This window comes from Melanotaenia boesemani, chromosome 13 (assembly GCF_017639745.1).
Source record: "Melanotaenia boesemani isolate fMelBoe1 chromosome 13, fMelBoe1.pri, whole genome shotgun sequence".
In the NCBI taxonomy this organism is placed as follows: Eukaryota; Metazoa; Chordata; class Actinopteri; order Atheriniformes; family Melanotaeniidae; genus Melanotaenia; species Melanotaenia boesemani.
In genome coordinates, this window is record NC_055694.1 from 30,961,399 (window position 1) to 30,977,456 (window position 16,058).

The window sequence follows — 16,058 nt, forward strand, 5'->3', positions numbered from 1 at the left end:
ACTGGTGTTTTAAAGGTGGTGGGAAGACACCTGCCTGAAGAGAGTAGTTTACTATGTTTAAAAGCTCAGGCTCAAAGAAACCATAAAATGTTTTTAAAAGTGATGTGGGATTCGGGTCTGAAAGGCAGGTTGTTGGGTTTAAGAGAAAACTCGACCCAGCATCTTTGCATCAACCAGGACAAATCTCCACAGGGTTTCCTCGGGTAAAAACAAAGTTTCAGTTCTGTTAAAATCAACATTTTGTTGAGATAAAAGACTAAATCTAATAGCACTGATCTTATTTCTGAATTGGTTTGCAAAATACTTACATGCAGCGTCTGATGCAGGCATGGAGGACTTATTAAAATCTGTGTTTATTAAATTAAATTTTAGTGGTTTCAAAAAAGAAATTTCGATTTGGAATTTATTTTTGTAATCTTTGATGTTTTTCCCTTTTGAGTTTTGAGTTGTTCCCTTAAAATTTCTTTTTAACTCTTTAATTTCCTGGCTTCTCTGCAGTGTTCTGGATTTAGTACTTGATGTTTTTGTTTTAAGTGGAGCTGCTGAGTCAATGGCTGATTTTGATTAGTTGTTAAAATGGTCAATAATAAAATCACATGATGCAAATCTGAGCAGGAGTTTAGTCTAAAATGCCAATAAAATTTGCTGCCACTTCAGAGGTAACATATTGTTTCCGCACAGCTCTCACCGGGGCCTCCTGTTGCCTAAAACTGGTGATAAAAAACATACAGTAGTGGTCTGACACAGCCAGGTCAACAACAGAGGACACATCAGTGGACAGGCCATAGGTTATGACCAGGTCCAGGGTGTGTCCTCTGTTGTGAGTAGGCTGTGTAACATGCTGTTTAAAACCCAAACTATTTAAAATGTTTAAATATTCGCTTGCATAGGAATCACTACTGTTATCAATGTAAAGATTAAAATCACCAGTTATTAAAATCTTATTGTATTTAATGTGTACGGCTGACAAAAATTCTTTAATTAACAGGAAGGACTATAAATTGTGCCGGATTAAACAGACAGGCTGTTTAAAACAAATAAATTATGCTCAAATGAAGAATAGTTTTTTAAATTATATTGGTTATTATATTATTTGGGACGATATCGACTGTTGAGCAATTAAAGCTGTTCCAACACAATTTTTTTTTTACTTCCCCTGATACCCTCCCGGAAATTTTAATTTGAGGGGTGAAGCCTCAGTGAGAACAATTTGTGCATCAGTGCCAAGCCAAGTTTCAGTTAAAATGAGAGTAGATTATCTATAATCAGATCATTAATAATAAAAGATTTGCTTGACAGGGATCTGACATTTAAAACAGCCATGTTTAGTGTTGCAGGAAAGTTTGGTTGTGAAATTGTGATATATGGATTGTGTACCAGGAGCTGTATGTATGGGATGGAGACATCTGACAGCTTGACTCGGGCCTCGGCTATACAGGGGCCAGACAGTTCGTACAAGGGGGTCTGGTACTCCAAACTCCCAGAATACCCCCCACAGAAGTCGCTGGGGAACACGGTTGTGGTATTGGGTTATATACCCATTCATTTAAAAACATTTGCTATTGGTTGGTTAATTGTAGCAGTTTTTGTGCATTTTTTTAATCAAAAAGAGGTTTAATTGCATTATACATTATACAGGAGTCTGAAGCGCAGGACATCCAGACTCAGGGACTCTTTCTTTCTCTCCGCCATCAGACATCACTCTCCTTAACAGCTGACAGGAGTATACAATAGCTATACTGACTGTTAAAAAACTGTACTAATTATCAACAAAAACACTGAGACCTCATCTTGTAATTATGAACCATCAGGTTTTTATTTGTCAAAGCATTTTAGTAAAATAAACTTAATGCATGCAACCTGTTAACACTCAGGACTGATTACAGTAACAAATAAAGTCATATTCTGCAGATATGCTACTGGTGAGCACCAACCCCTTCGACTACCACTTCTGCTCTCAGGGTGTGACCACAGTGGAGGGCATCAATGATGGGGAGGAACTCAGTCTCACTGACGTAAGAGACACACCAGAATCCAGAACATCACTCTCTTCCTGCACTCTGAAAACAAACAAACTGTGATCTGTGTGTTTGTGGACAGCGTGCCATGGACACACTGGGCTTCACTCCAGAGGAGAAGTACGGCTGCTATAAAATTGTTGGAGCCATCATGCACTTTGGCAACATGAAGTTTAAGAAGAAACAGAGAGAAGAGCAGGCTGAGGCTGATGGCACAGAGAGTACGACCACTTAAACGCCACGTTACAGGACAAGCCGTCACTAATGCTGCTCTGCAGGGTGGAGTTTAACTACTGATCACAGAGTTTGGTCACTATATGAAAGATTTACTCAACAGAAAGCTGCACATAACTCAGTCACATACCATCAGCTGACATCTAGCTGGGGTGCTGCACATATGCAAAGGCTTTTTTAGGGGTCCTCGACTAAATGGATCAAATTCTGATAACATTTCACCAGTTTGTGGCATCACATATTCTCCATTTTACATGTGTTCATTTTCCAGTGGTTGTGTGTGTTTCTGGAAGCAGAAATGATCATATTTGGTCCAGAGGATGAGCATTCATGTTTGAGACCTTAGAAAAAATTTTATAATACAAATTCTGTTTGAAAGGACCACAAGTATATTGAATAGAGAGAGTGAATCTGACATCATAATAACTTGTGAGAGACATTGACTGGTTTGGTGTTTCATGAGTTTGTTGTGTGTTGAGGTGTGGACAAGGCAGCTTACCTCATGGGCATCAACTCTGCCGACCTGCTGAAAGGCCTGCTGAACCCCAGAGTCAAAGTTGGAAATGAGTTTATTGTTAAAGGGCAGACAGTAGAACAGGTAACCACTCTACTGGTCATAGCCTGTCATTATGTGTAAATCACAAAGTGTGAGTTTGAAAAGGATAGTGAATTTTTGTTTCTGTTTGCAGGTCAGCTATGCAGTAGCAGCCCTGGCCAAAGCCACCTATGATCGTATGTTTAAGTGGCTGGTGGGTCGTATCAACTCGTCCTTGTACACCGCTCTGCCTCGACAGTACTTCATTGGAGTCCTCGACATTGCTGGCTTTGAGATCTTTGAGGTAAAGACAAAAACAGGAACCTCCTAATCGAGTTACGATCCAATAATATTCAAACATTTGCATACTTCCATCATATGACTGATAAAATGCCCAGAATCACAGCTGTGGTTGCAATCACATTATTCAGCTATAATCAAGCTCACCACACTGATAACTACGTTGTTAGCAAACTACATATAATTGTTGTTTTTCAGAGGTTTGGGGTTGGACTTGGACATTTTGGTGGGATATGTCTGTTTTCTTTGTGGGGCTGGGCAGCAGTTTTCCCTGTTCACAGTCATCATGCTCAGCTAAACAAAAGATCTGCCTCCTGTCTCTGAACTGAAAGCAAACAGATTCATTTAACACACAGTGCAACTAAGTCACCATGCTTAGAATTAACCTCTGAGTTAGCAGTTTTCTGACGGTTTTAGGAATCAACACTAATCAGAATAAATCTGATATCAGAATTGATATTGACATTGTTAGCTCTTTAATACTCTGTTTGCTGTGAAAAGCATGCTAAAATTAGTTAGTTCTCAGTTTCTGTGACCTACCCAGGAACTAACAAAGAATCTTTTTTTATTTTTTCCCCCCTACCTTTTAAGGTTTTAAACATTTGGAATAATTTAAATGAAGGATTAAGGCCAACTTCCATTTGCAGTCAGATTCATCACAAGACAGATTTAACAAGCCTTCCCTTAGCCGTAGCCTTTTTAGAAATGTCACTTTGTGCAAAAGTGTGTTAACTGGATTACAAGAAGACTTCACAGTGTTTGAAATTCACTGCCACAAAATGCAAAGTTAATAGACAAATATAATTTCCAAACTGGCTCTCTTTTTCTGGAGTACTGAAGTTCCACTAAGATATTATCCCACTTTTCTGCAACTTTGCTTTTAAGATCCAGAAATGCTGTTTTATCTTTTCTGCAGTTGAATAGCTTTGAGCAGCTGTGCATCAACTTCACCAATGAGAAGCTGCAGCAGTATTTCAACCACCACATGTTCATCCTGGAGCAGGAGGAGTACAAGACTGAAGGGATCGAGTGGACCTTCATAGACTTTGGTCTGGACTTGCAAGCCTGCATAGATCTCATAGAGAAGGTGGGATACATTATACAGAGAATATAAAACTGGAAAAGCAGGGTGAATAGAAATACAGGTAATATATTAATCAATTTTTCTGTCTTCAGCCAATGGGTATTCTGTCCATCATGGAGGAGGAGTGTATGTTCCCGAAGGCCACTGACAACAGTTTTAAAACCAAACTGTATGATCACCATCTGGGAAAGTCCCCAAACTTCCAGCGACCACGACCTGACAAAAAGCGCAAATATGAGGCACATTTTGAGGTGGTTCACTATGCTGGAGTGGTAGGTATCAGCTAACTCAGTTCATTTACGGGGATGCCACTGCAGGGTTGATTTTTGGAGCACTTTTATTGCTCTTCTTTTGTGTTTTGATGCCTCGTCCACTCCCCGTATCACACTGTCTTTCAGCTAAATTTCCACATTACATTCATCTAGTAGAAAAGCCAGTGTAGGCCCAATAGACCCAGAATAAACTGAAAAAGATTACATCTTATTGGGTTTGAAGCACCAAACAAATGTTGATAAAAATGGGTCCGTACCTAGATTACTTAACTGAGACAGCAGTCATCACCCAAATGAGATTAGAATAGAAATAAATTAGCAAGGGAATGAAAAATGAAAGGGAAAAGGATGCACCAAAAGACAGGATCACAGGCTATTACTGATTATCTTAGCCTTACAAATACCTCAGGTAATACTGCACCGTGTATTATCATAGAGCAGGGCAATTCAATTAAAAATTCACTCGGGCCAGATTTTCGGACTAAAGATATGAACAGGGCCGCACAATTTTAGCAGACAGCGAGTAAAGTTAACCATTTTGAATAAATACAAATAGATAAGATAAACATACTGGATGTTTATTAACATATTGCCACATCCAAAAGCACAGAATAGAAGAGCAATGCTAAAACTAGACATGCTGAAATACTGCCTCTTTATGTTACATTTCAAAACACATAACTTTGACACATTTTGAGCACATGTTAATGTGCAGATAAGAAACATTTGTTTTGGCTACATCTTAAAGTGCATAAAAAAGTAACTTGCTTAACAGCAACTTTTCAGAACTTGATATATTTTTCTTCTTTTGAAATAACAAAAACAGTTTTTCCCTGCCCATATTTGATCTCATCTGAGACAGATCTCATCTTGAGCGCATGTTTACTATTGTTCTTAAATGAAATAAAGCTGACATCCAAGTGTATAATAAAGTGCAACTAAATTAAATAATTGAAAACAAAATATCTTTCCTAAATATTGAACCTACTGTTTCTGAGTCTGTGAAGGGTCTCTTTTTCTTTGCCAAGATCCATGACACGCGAAGCGAAGCTGCTGTGGCCCTTTCCTGAGCAGTGCAAGTCTGCTTCATTGTAGAACAGCTCCGGTTGTAAGATGCAGTCAAACTCTGGATTTTAGCCACCCTCTCATGTGATCCCTCAGGAAAGTTTTTCCGAAACGCGGCATGTTTTTCAACGTGGTGTCTTCGGACATTATAGTCTTTCAGCACTGCAACGCACTCATTGCAGAGTAAACACATCGGCTTGGCGTTTGGACTAGGTGGCAAAATAAACAAATACTTGTCGGTCCACGCAGGATTAAACTGACGATTTTCCTCGCCAATACGTCGTTTCAGGGTAGATAAAGACATGCTGTAAAATTGCTAATGCTAATTATTGCGGATTGCTTCTCAAACGCGCCTTCTTAACAACGCAATGCATTGCGGGATAGTTGCTAGGTTACAGTAAACGTTGCGTTCAATGTTTGTGATACTGTTGGAATTTTATGGAAGTCACTGCTATTAATAGGTGTTTTCCTGTAGTCCTCGGACCCAAATTCCAATCACTTGGCATTTGCTATCGGGCCACTGCAGGGTTGCTTTCGGGCCGCATGCGGCCCGCGGGCCGCTAAATGAATAGGGTTGTCATAGAGTTTTAAAGATCTGTGAAGACTGAGCACAGTTAGATGGCAAATATAACAGAGATTCCGCCCTGAAAACGGGATTTAAATATTAAGGCATGCTCTCGGTACAGTTGGATTTAACCAGAGGATGAGTGTAGAAAGTCAGGTATAAATCCAGTTCTTCGGTGTCTGCTGTGTGTTACAGGTTCCATACAACATCACAGGCTGGCTGGATAAAAACAGAGATCCTCTGAACGAGACCGTCGTGGCTCTCTTCCAGAAATCCTCCAACAAACTTATGGCTGGACTGTTTGAGAACTATATTGGATCAGAGATGGGTAACTAGATGTCTTTACTAGTGGTCATTCATTAGCTCTCTGCACAACAAATAAAGGAATATCAGCGAATGTATTTAATGTGTGTTTTAGCAAGTGAACCAAAGGGTGAAACGAAACAGAGGAAGAAGAAAGCAGCTTCTTTCCAGACAGTTTCACAGCTACACAAGGTGAGTTTGGCTAACAGGTGCTGTGGGACAGCACACGACTAATGGAAGCTCAACGTTAACCCTTTGATGCATAGCATCCACTACAGTAGACACATATTTAAAGGCTGTTTTTAAATGTATGCATGGGTGTGGATCATACATTAGCAACTTCATTGGACATTAGCGAGTCACCAATACTCTACCACATATAAAGAATAACTACATTTGATATAATATATATACATACATTAAAATTACCAAGTTTGCCTCAGTGATAAACAGGACAAGAGAATGATCCAGATGTTTTTATAGAAAACTTATATTATTTTAATATGACAAGATATTATTTTATAAATATTTTCATAGATCAAATAGAAAAATGAATACAGAGTAAAAGTTAAAATAAGATTAAACAGAAAAACACCAATGTGCATGTCTGTAGAAGTAAAATATTTTATTTTAAAAAATGTGGTACTGTTCTGTAATAATTCATCCACCAGAGGGTTAAATTGATTATAGTCACAGCAGAATGGAGGTATGAGCAAAGAAAGTCAGGCAACATTTATTCAGTAATCTGCGTTGATGTAGCTGTTTCATAGACACATGTGCTTGTAGATTACCTGTTTTTAATCAAGCTGGATCCAGAATATGACCCTTCTTGCTCTGTAGGACGAAATATTTTCTTCAAACACAATACCGAATCCCTGTGGTTAACGTCTGAACTGCGTTTCATTACAGGAGAATCTTAATAAGTTGATGGCAAACCTCCGCAGCACTCAGCCTCACTTTGTTCGCTGCATTATCCCCAACGAGTCCAAGAATCCAGGTAAAACCATCCGCCAGCACGTCTCTGTGAGGTAGCCATCCTCATTATCCATGATCAGAAAAAGAACTACAAGACCTGATGAGACTTTTCTGTAGCCCAACCAAATTCTGGTGGTGTAAATGTGGACTGTTAACCATTTATGTGAAAGATGATATGAGACACGTATTTAACCTTCTGAGACCTAGTATCCTCATACGAGGATATCACATATTTAGTTGTCTGCACCATAATACTAAATTCTGTGTAACTGGAACCTGTGGAACATTTACACTGTTATTTGGTGGTGTCAGAAAAAATGTGTGTTTTTCACTTTAAAATTATATCTACAGTATATCTACGTCATATATAATGAAGTATGTATAATCCTAAATCATAAAATTCTATTTATTAGCTCTTCCTAACCGTAAATAGCTAGAAGAAATCTCTAATGCAAGTCAAACTAAAGCTCGGGTGAGGTAAACCTCAGGAGGTTAACTAAACCTCACCAATAAAAGAAAAATAAAGTTTTCCACGATGCCCCTTTGGATTTGCTGTTGAAGCATCCCTGTGTGTTTTTTCCAGGTGTGATGGACCCATTCCTGGTTCTCCACCAGCTGAGGTGTAACGGAGTCCTGGAGGGGATCAGGATTTGCAGGAAGGGTTTTCCCAACCGTATCCTGTATGCTGAGTTCAAACAGCGGTGAGTCCCAAACCTAAATAAGTCAAATTTATTTATTCAGCACTTTTCACAGACAAGCAGTCAAAGGATTGTACACAAAATGAGTAAAGTAAATAAGAAAACTGAGTGAGCTTATAGAAAGATTAAATTAAAAAAGTCTGAACAAACGAGTCCATGGAGTCAACTAAACGTAGTTGTAGTGGTAGACTGATCCATGGGCTGAAAGGTTCTGTCTTCCCTGGTCTTCTGAGCCTGCAATCCGAGGCAGAGAGCAGCAGTGTGTTTAATCTGGAGCCTGGCCATTTAATGCTCTGTAAGTTGATATAATCGCTGTAAAACAAATCCTAAAATCCACTGGAATGCACCGTAAAACATGTAAAATAACCTGCTTGCTAGGACAATTCAATAGTCTGACCACAGCATTTTGTATGGCTTGGAGGTGTGAAAGAAAAGGTTAAAAGACTCAATGATGCCAGCTAAAGGAAGCATATAAAAACAAAATAATAATGGACCTAGAACTGAACCTTGTGGAACTGCACAGGTTAGTGAGACAATGTTAGAGGTAAATATTATCATCCTAGAACTGAAAGTCCTGTAAGAAGTAAGAAGAAAACAATCTAATGCAGAGCCAGAGATGCCAGCTAAAGCTTTGAGCCTATTCAGTGAAATATTATTAGAAATGGTATCAAGGATTGCTCTGAAATCAAGTAAAATGATTATAAAATAATTTCCTGCAACAGAAACCATGAAAAGAACATTATAGACCTATAAAACAGCTGTCTCAGGGGAGTGGGCTTGAGAAAGCCAAACTGAAAAGGCTAATAAATTTGTAATTTGCAGAGTAAATTTTCAGTAGAGCTGGCATTAGAATAACGTTTCTTTAGTAGAAGACTTACTTCAGCATGTTTAAAACAGGCTGGAACAAAACCTTTTCTCAGTTAATGACCGACAGCAATGAAGGACCAAGGCTGGTGAGACTCCCAGACAGGGCAGAAGGAGGTGATATCTCTCAGGAGCATGATGAGGGTTTCATTTAGCCTATTATTAAAGTTAAGTCATTAAATGTAATCATCAAAAAGAAGTAAATGTCTCCAGGTACCATCTACATAAGGAACTGAAGGACAATTTGGATCTCAAGTCCGTTACCTTAGTTACAAAGTGATTAAAAAACACAATAACATAATAATAATAATAATAATAATAATAATAATAATAATTCACCTGGAACAAATCGAATCCTCACTCAGCTGTGTTTTCTTTCAGTTATCGTATTTTGAATCCATCTGCCATCCCAGAGGACTGTTTTGTGGACAGCAGGAAGGCCGTGGAGAAGCTTTTAGGCTCTCTGGACATAGACCACACCCAGTATAAATTTGGACACACTAAGGTGCAAAAAACAACTCATACAAGTACATTTTCTGATTCAACTTCAGTAGATAACGGAAGATCTGTTTTTCATCCCTCCTCATCTTCAGGTGTTCTTTAAGGCGGGGTTATTGGGCCAGCTTGAGGACATGCGGGACAGCCGTCTGTCTCAGATCCTCACCACCGTTCAGTCCATGTGCAGAGGGAAGCTGATGAGGATGGAACGACAGGACATAATGCTGAAAAGGTCAAGATGGCAGCCACTGGGGGTTTTTAATTAGTTCCACTCATTAAAAGGGCTTCTGCTGGTGTGGGAGTCTGGAAGTGTTTCTGCTGCTTTTTCTCAGGGATGCTTTGACGGTGATCCAGTTCAACCTCCGGGCGTTCTTCTCAGTTCGAACTTGGCCGTGGATGATGATGTTCTACAAACTCCGCCCGATGCTGAAGACCGCCCAGGTGGAGAAGGAGCTGGCTGCTCTGAACGAAGACTTCAACAAGTTAAAGGAGGCCTTTGACAGGTCTGATCACTGTTTTCACATCAACATGGGACACTCAAAGACAAGCTTGTCATGTGGTCTGATGGTTGTGGGGTCCTCTGTCAGGTCGGAGGGGAAGCGGCTGGAGGCCGAGGAGCGGCAGGTGGTCTTGGTTCAGGAGAAAAATGACCTCGCTCTGCAGCTGCAGGCTGTAAGTTGAAATTTAGAGAAACTTAAAGGAAAAACTGCTGCATTTTTTTCTCTGTCAGACTGAAAAAAACTAGACGACATTTTACCTAAAACATAAAGGATGGCCAAGCCAGGACTAAATGTAAGCTTTATTAGAAAGGAAAGTTTGAAACCTGATCTTAAAGAGGGTGTGTGCTTTGATGAAGATGTAACTGATTAATAACACTGATGACAAAAATTGTTTGGCCCACATCTGCAGTTTTGTTTGGTCCTAATTTGGCCTTGACTTACAGCCTGGAATCCATGCGAGTGTGGCTACAAAACTCACGTGACCAACACATGTGGCCCACAGGAAAATTCCTGTAACCCACAGTCAGGCCAGAAACTGACATCTGGACCACATCTGGCCCACACAATACTTGGTAATGTCATAACTGAGCCATAAGTGCCATAAGTAGCCCAGATTAAGTCCAAACATGTCTGCTGTCTGGGAAGCATCTCCAACTCTGAGGCCACAGTTCTCTGCTGGAATATGCTGGATTACTTCCACCAGGATAGGAGTCAGCTGCTGCTCCATGCCAGATAGTGATGACAAAAGAGATCTGGGAGGGGACCAGAAGAAAGATATGGTGGATATAATAATCCATCTCATTTGGAAACCACCTGGTCACCTTACTGAGGAGGTTTTTCTGCTTTGCGGTGGAGGGCATCCAGCTTTAATATGGCTTAAGAACAACTTGGAAGAGAGGGAGGAGGAGATGGAAACTGTTGCAGGGATCAGGATTTTTTTTATTTTTTTTGGAATGCCCTGTTATAAACAATGAATTAAAAATGTTTGTATTTGGTTCTTCTAAAAAAGTTCTTTTCACATTGTGCTGTGATGTAAAGAAGAGGCTCTGAAGCCTTTCCACAAAACCCAAAGGCAAAGAAAAGTATAGTTTATTTCTTTAAAACTAATTAGAAAAAAAAAAATCAGTTATCCTTATTTAGACTTGGGATTGGCAGAATTATGTCAGCTCTGATTTTACCGGTTTCTTCAATTCATCTGTCATTCCTCTTCAAAGTCCTCTCAGCCGCTCAGTTATCCGATCCATTATAAAGATTTATTAGAGAATCTTAAAGAGATTTATTAGTAAGTCTTTTATTTAGATCAGCTGGCTAAAAACCAAAGGTTTGCATCAAGGGCAGGTGGGTCAAACTCCTGATTTATTTTTCTCAGAAAGTGGGCCAATCCAGTAAAATAACCGATAAATCTATAAACATCGAAACGCATAATTTATTCCTTTGTTTCAGTACAAAGAAGAACAAGTACAATATCTAGATGTTCACATTTAATAAAGTATCTTTGTAGAAAATATTAACTTTTTTACCAAAATAGGTTGTTTTAGCTATATTTACATATTTATTTATATATTTTTATTTAATATATTTTCTATTTTGACAGTACATATTTCAAATACATATTATATATATATATATATATATACAGTATTTAATGTTTATATGTTAGGGCTGTTAGACATTAAAAATATTAATATTATATTGTTATATTGTTAGTGTCCAGAGTTAACAAGCGATTAATTGAATATTAATTACAATTTTTATTGGTTCTAAATGTACATAACAGGATATTTATCATGTTTTTAATAATCTGTTAGCAGTTTTGGACCTGCAGTTATGAAATACGGCACTTTAGTTACTTGTTATATTTTAGTTATATGTTATTATAGATATATATACAGAGATAGATAGATAGATAGATAGATAGATAGATAGATAGATAGATAGATAGATAGATAGATAGATAGATAGATAGATAGATAGATTTAATAATTTTAATATTTTTTACATTATACATTTTTTAAATATATAAAAAAACATTTTGATTGTGTCTTTAGGTATTTTTTTTCGCTCCCATCAAAGAGAAACTGTGTGGTTGTGGTCCATAAGAATCGGTCACATCATTTCTACAATCAGGACTTGGTTCAGGGACTCAGTAAAGAACAAATGGTTCTTTTATGCATTATTTATATTAACCATTATGCAATATTTTTTAAATATTTATCTCTTGTTCTCCACAGATAACCACCAGAGACAATCATTGAGTACAATATATTAGTTAATAAAAAAAAATTGTATTAAAATAATTAAATGTAATGAAATTCACCATCCAGGAGCAGGACAACCTGATGGATGCAGAGGATCGCTGCAATCAGCTGATTCAGTCTAAAATCTCTCTGGAGTCAAAGCTGAAGGAGATGCAGGAGCGTCTGGAGGACGAGGAGGAGGTCAATGCCACGCTGACGTCCAAGAAGCGTCAGCTGGAGGATGAGGTGTCGTCACTGAAGAGAGACGTGGACGACCTGGAGATCACGCTGGCTAAAGTGGAGAAAGAGAGACACGGGGTTGAGAACAAGGTGCGACACCAAACAGCCATGAACCTGGTTCATATGGTTGGACAAGCCGGTTTCCTTCACACAGAATAACAGGGCTCCTTCCATCTGTTCAGGTGAAGAACCTGTCCCATGAGATGTGTGTCCTGGATGAAACCATCATGTCTCTGACCAGAGAGAAAGCCGCCCTGCAGGAAGCTCACCAGCAGGTCCTGAACGATCTTCAGGCGCAGGAAGACAAATGCAACATGCTGGTGAAGGCCAAAGTTCGACTGGAGCAACAAGTTGACAGCGTAAGGAAAGTTCAAACAAATAAAAATAGCAGCAGATTGATGTCAAACATCAATCAGTCAATAATGTTTTATTGGCCTCTGCAGTTTTGTTTTTTTTTTTATTCCTGCTTGGAGGTGGACAGTGACATGAGCAGCAATTTGGTACTTATACCACTAGATGTCACTATACATGTGACAGCCCACTGAGGAATAATACTGGTCGTTATAAGGTACGAACTGCACTGTTGAGGGTACTACAGCAGCACCTTTGAGGGTATCACCCCAGTCACAATCTTTTAACTCTAGAGGTACAATTAGGTACTTTATTTTTTGAAAGTGAAGTTAAATTAATATTTATCTAAAACATGAATTAGCTTGACCTTCATGCAACCATGAACATCTCAGCAGCTTCAACTCTCATTGATAGAACATTTTAAATGTGTTGACCTTCCCTAAGTGTACTGATGATGGTGCTAGAAATGTCTTTTGAGCACCAATCAAACCTCTGAAAGGACATCTACAACCCTAAAAACTGTCATTAGACATAACTAAAAGTCCCAGATTTGCCTCTTAAATCTTCATTGGAACATCACAAACAACTTCAACAGCCTCATTTCTATAAGCAAGGTCAGGACAAGCTGAGGTGCATCCTATTGTGTTACAGTTGGAAGCTTCCCTGGAGCAGGAAAAGAAGGCGCGGACGGACCTGGAACGAAACAAGCGGAAGCTGGAGGGGGATTTGAAGCTGTCCGTGGACTCAGTCACGGGCCTGGAGAACCAGAAGGAAGAGCTGGAGGAGAGACTTAAAAAGTAGGAAGGACTTTTAACCATTCAGATAAAAATGACCTGGTTCTATGCAGGAATGATGCATGTTAGAAAAAGAAATAACTGCTGCTGTGCTTCAACTTACGTCTTCTTTAAAGAAAAGATTTTGAGTTGGGTCAGCTTCAAGCAAAAATGGAGGATGAGCAGAGTTTGGTTGCTCAGCTTCTGAAGAAGATGAAAGAGCTTCAGGTTAGTCTCTTAACAGGACATGCCCTGCCTCATGATCTTCATCCTCCCAGTTCAGTGGTGTCCAGCTCTGGTCCTCAAGGGCCGCAATCCTGCAGGTTTTAGATGTTTTCCTGATGCAACACACCTAATTCAAATGAAATGACTCTGCTCAACAGTTTGTTGTCAAGTTCTGCATGTTGATTTATTAATCTGATTCAGATGTACTGCAAAAGAAAACATCCAAAACCTCCAGGACAGCAACCTCGAGGACTAACTTTGGACACCCCTGTCTTAGCTGCTGCTGCTTCAGCATGCTGTGGTTGTTCCTGTAGACCCGCATCGAGGAGCTGGAGGAGGCGCTGGAGGCGGAGCGGACATGGCGCCTTAAAGCGGAGCGTCAGAGGAACGACATCGCCAAGGAGCTGGAGGAGCTTGGAGAGAGGCTGGAGGAGGCAGGAGGCGCCTCGGCTGCTCAGATCGCCCTCAACAGGTCAGAAAGCTGACCTTCCTCCACCTACAGGCTCTTTATTAAACTTTACTCTTTATTTAGGATTTTTACACTTATTAACGTGTCTATGGACTGTGAAGATAAATAGTTTACAGAGAATGCACAGTAAATTAAATAAATGAACTTATAGAGACAAAAACGGGGTAGTTTAGGAGGGACTGTGTCTTGTTGAGTGAGACAATGTCAACTGGATATTTAGATAAATGTGGACATCTGTAGCTCTACATAAGTAAATCTAGAGCCATCAATCAGGAGATTTGAACCATTTACACTGCTAAAAACTTTTTAATTTTTAATTAGAAAATTAGTTTTCTACAACAGTTCTTCCTCATTCTAATGTTAAGTTACATGGGACATCATCTATTCCATAAAAACATTTATAAGTAATTTGAGAACAAGTACTTGTGTTTATTTCTGAGGACTTGCACGAGTGATGCTTCAATAAACGCAAAAACACGGGAGGTAGCCATGATAAACACATGCAGGGCCCGCCATCTGTTGGAAGGGGAGTCAAACTGCTGTAAAAAAAATTAATAAATAAATAAATAGTTTTTTTTCTTAACGCTAATTTGATTTCCATTCTATTTCTTTGTAAATAATAACTAGACCAAACAAATTATAAAAATTAAAATAAGTTAAATATTCTGTGATGATGACGACCTCCTCGCCTGACCTGCTACTGCTGCTGTGGGGAGGGGAGCGGCGCACCCCGCAACAAGAAAATCATTAAAAAAAAGTTTATAATAAAATGATGCCACTTACAGAAAACATAGAAAGGAGGAAAAACAAGTCCAAAGTAGAGGTATGTCTGAGTTACTGAACATTAAGGCAGCGTGTGTTAACTTTTCATTTTGACATCAGCAGTGGGCTAACGCTAGCTAACATAGATGCTGTTTTACCATAACAACGTCTGTACAACATAATAATTAAAGTACCACCTTTATTATGCAATAAAAAGCATGCATGTCATAATGTCAAATGACATAAAGTAAAGGTTTGATACAACATAAACGTTTTCTAATTGTATTTGCGATGCAGTATTTATTGCAACTGACTGTTTTTTGTAAGGGTGGGCTATTATCTTTAATGTTACTGCTATAAAATTTCAAGTAATGTGTTAAATTTGTATTTCTCCTGAGACAATTTTTGCAACCACAACAGGCACCTGTAGAAGCTGTGAGGAGGCCTCAGCAGAGCCTTACCAGAGGCTCTCACTGAAGAATATAAGTTAATTCAACAAAGAATAATGACTGCAGCACTTTTACCTTTAATGATGTTGTTTTACCTAATTATTAAATAATATTTGGATCTGTAGCAAGCAGATCTAAATAAAGAACATTGAATGCACAAAGCAGAAATATCATGAAGTTGACTGAACACAGACCTGTCCTCGTCACTCTGAGTGGTGGCCTGGTGGCTGGAAGAGAATTATATTAATAACTAAACAACTTTGTGTTACAACTTACATATAAAACATGCTTCAAAAATTAAATTTGACTGCTTGATTGATTTTCAGTTTTACACAGTGGCATTATTGTAGTAGTTTTTTTAGTTTAATGTGTGTTTTTTTATTGCACCGTTTTACATTGTTTTAGAATTTGCACTTGTGCCATTTATTGCCCTGGACTTCTGCACTAAACATTATTTATTTTTAACTAAATGTTATTTTGTGCTATGCAAGGAGCTCAACCATGACCCATCGGGAGCAATTAGGGGTTCGGTGTCTTGCTCATGGACACCTCGACATGAGCTTGACGGGTCGGGATCGAACCGGCAACCCTTGGGCTACAGGACAACCATTCTACCCACTGAGCCATGCCGCCCCCATAAT

General features: G+C 39.0%; 1 protein-coding gene across 1 annotated transcript in view; it reads left to right on the forward strand.

The window, feature by feature from the left end:
- Window positions 1-16,058, forward strand: part of LOC121651917 (myosin-7B-like) — a 44,839-nt gene that overhangs the window by 14,020 nt on the left and 14,761 nt on the right. The window contains exons 11-29 of the mRNA XM_042004372.1: window positions 1,912-2,015; window positions 2,101-2,239; window positions 2,732-2,850; window positions 2,942-3,091; window positions 4,004-4,174; window positions 4,264-4,443; window positions 6,269-6,401; window positions 6,492-6,568; window positions 7,286-7,373; window positions 7,935-8,052; window positions 9,295-9,418; window positions 9,507-9,643; window positions 9,744-9,914; window positions 9,999-10,083; window positions 12,236-12,478; window positions 12,571-12,747; window positions 13,391-13,536; window positions 13,650-13,740; window positions 14,052-14,209. Coding sequence (XP_041860306.1) covers window positions 1,912-2,015; window positions 2,101-2,239; window positions 2,732-2,850; window positions 2,942-3,091; window positions 4,004-4,174; window positions 4,264-4,443; window positions 6,269-6,401; window positions 6,492-6,568; window positions 7,286-7,373; window positions 7,935-8,052; window positions 9,295-9,418; window positions 9,507-9,643; window positions 9,744-9,914; window positions 9,999-10,083; window positions 12,236-12,478; window positions 12,571-12,747; window positions 13,391-13,536; window positions 13,650-13,740; window positions 14,052-14,209 — 2,611 coding nt within the window. The remainder of the gene's footprint in view (window positions 1-1,911; window positions 2,016-2,100; window positions 2,240-2,731; window positions 2,851-2,941; window positions 3,092-4,003; window positions 4,175-4,263; window positions 4,444-6,268; window positions 6,402-6,491; window positions 6,569-7,285; window positions 7,374-7,934; window positions 8,053-9,294; window positions 9,419-9,506; window positions 9,644-9,743; window positions 9,915-9,998; window positions 10,084-12,235; window positions 12,479-12,570; window positions 12,748-13,390; window positions 13,537-13,649; window positions 13,741-14,051; window positions 14,210-16,058) is intronic.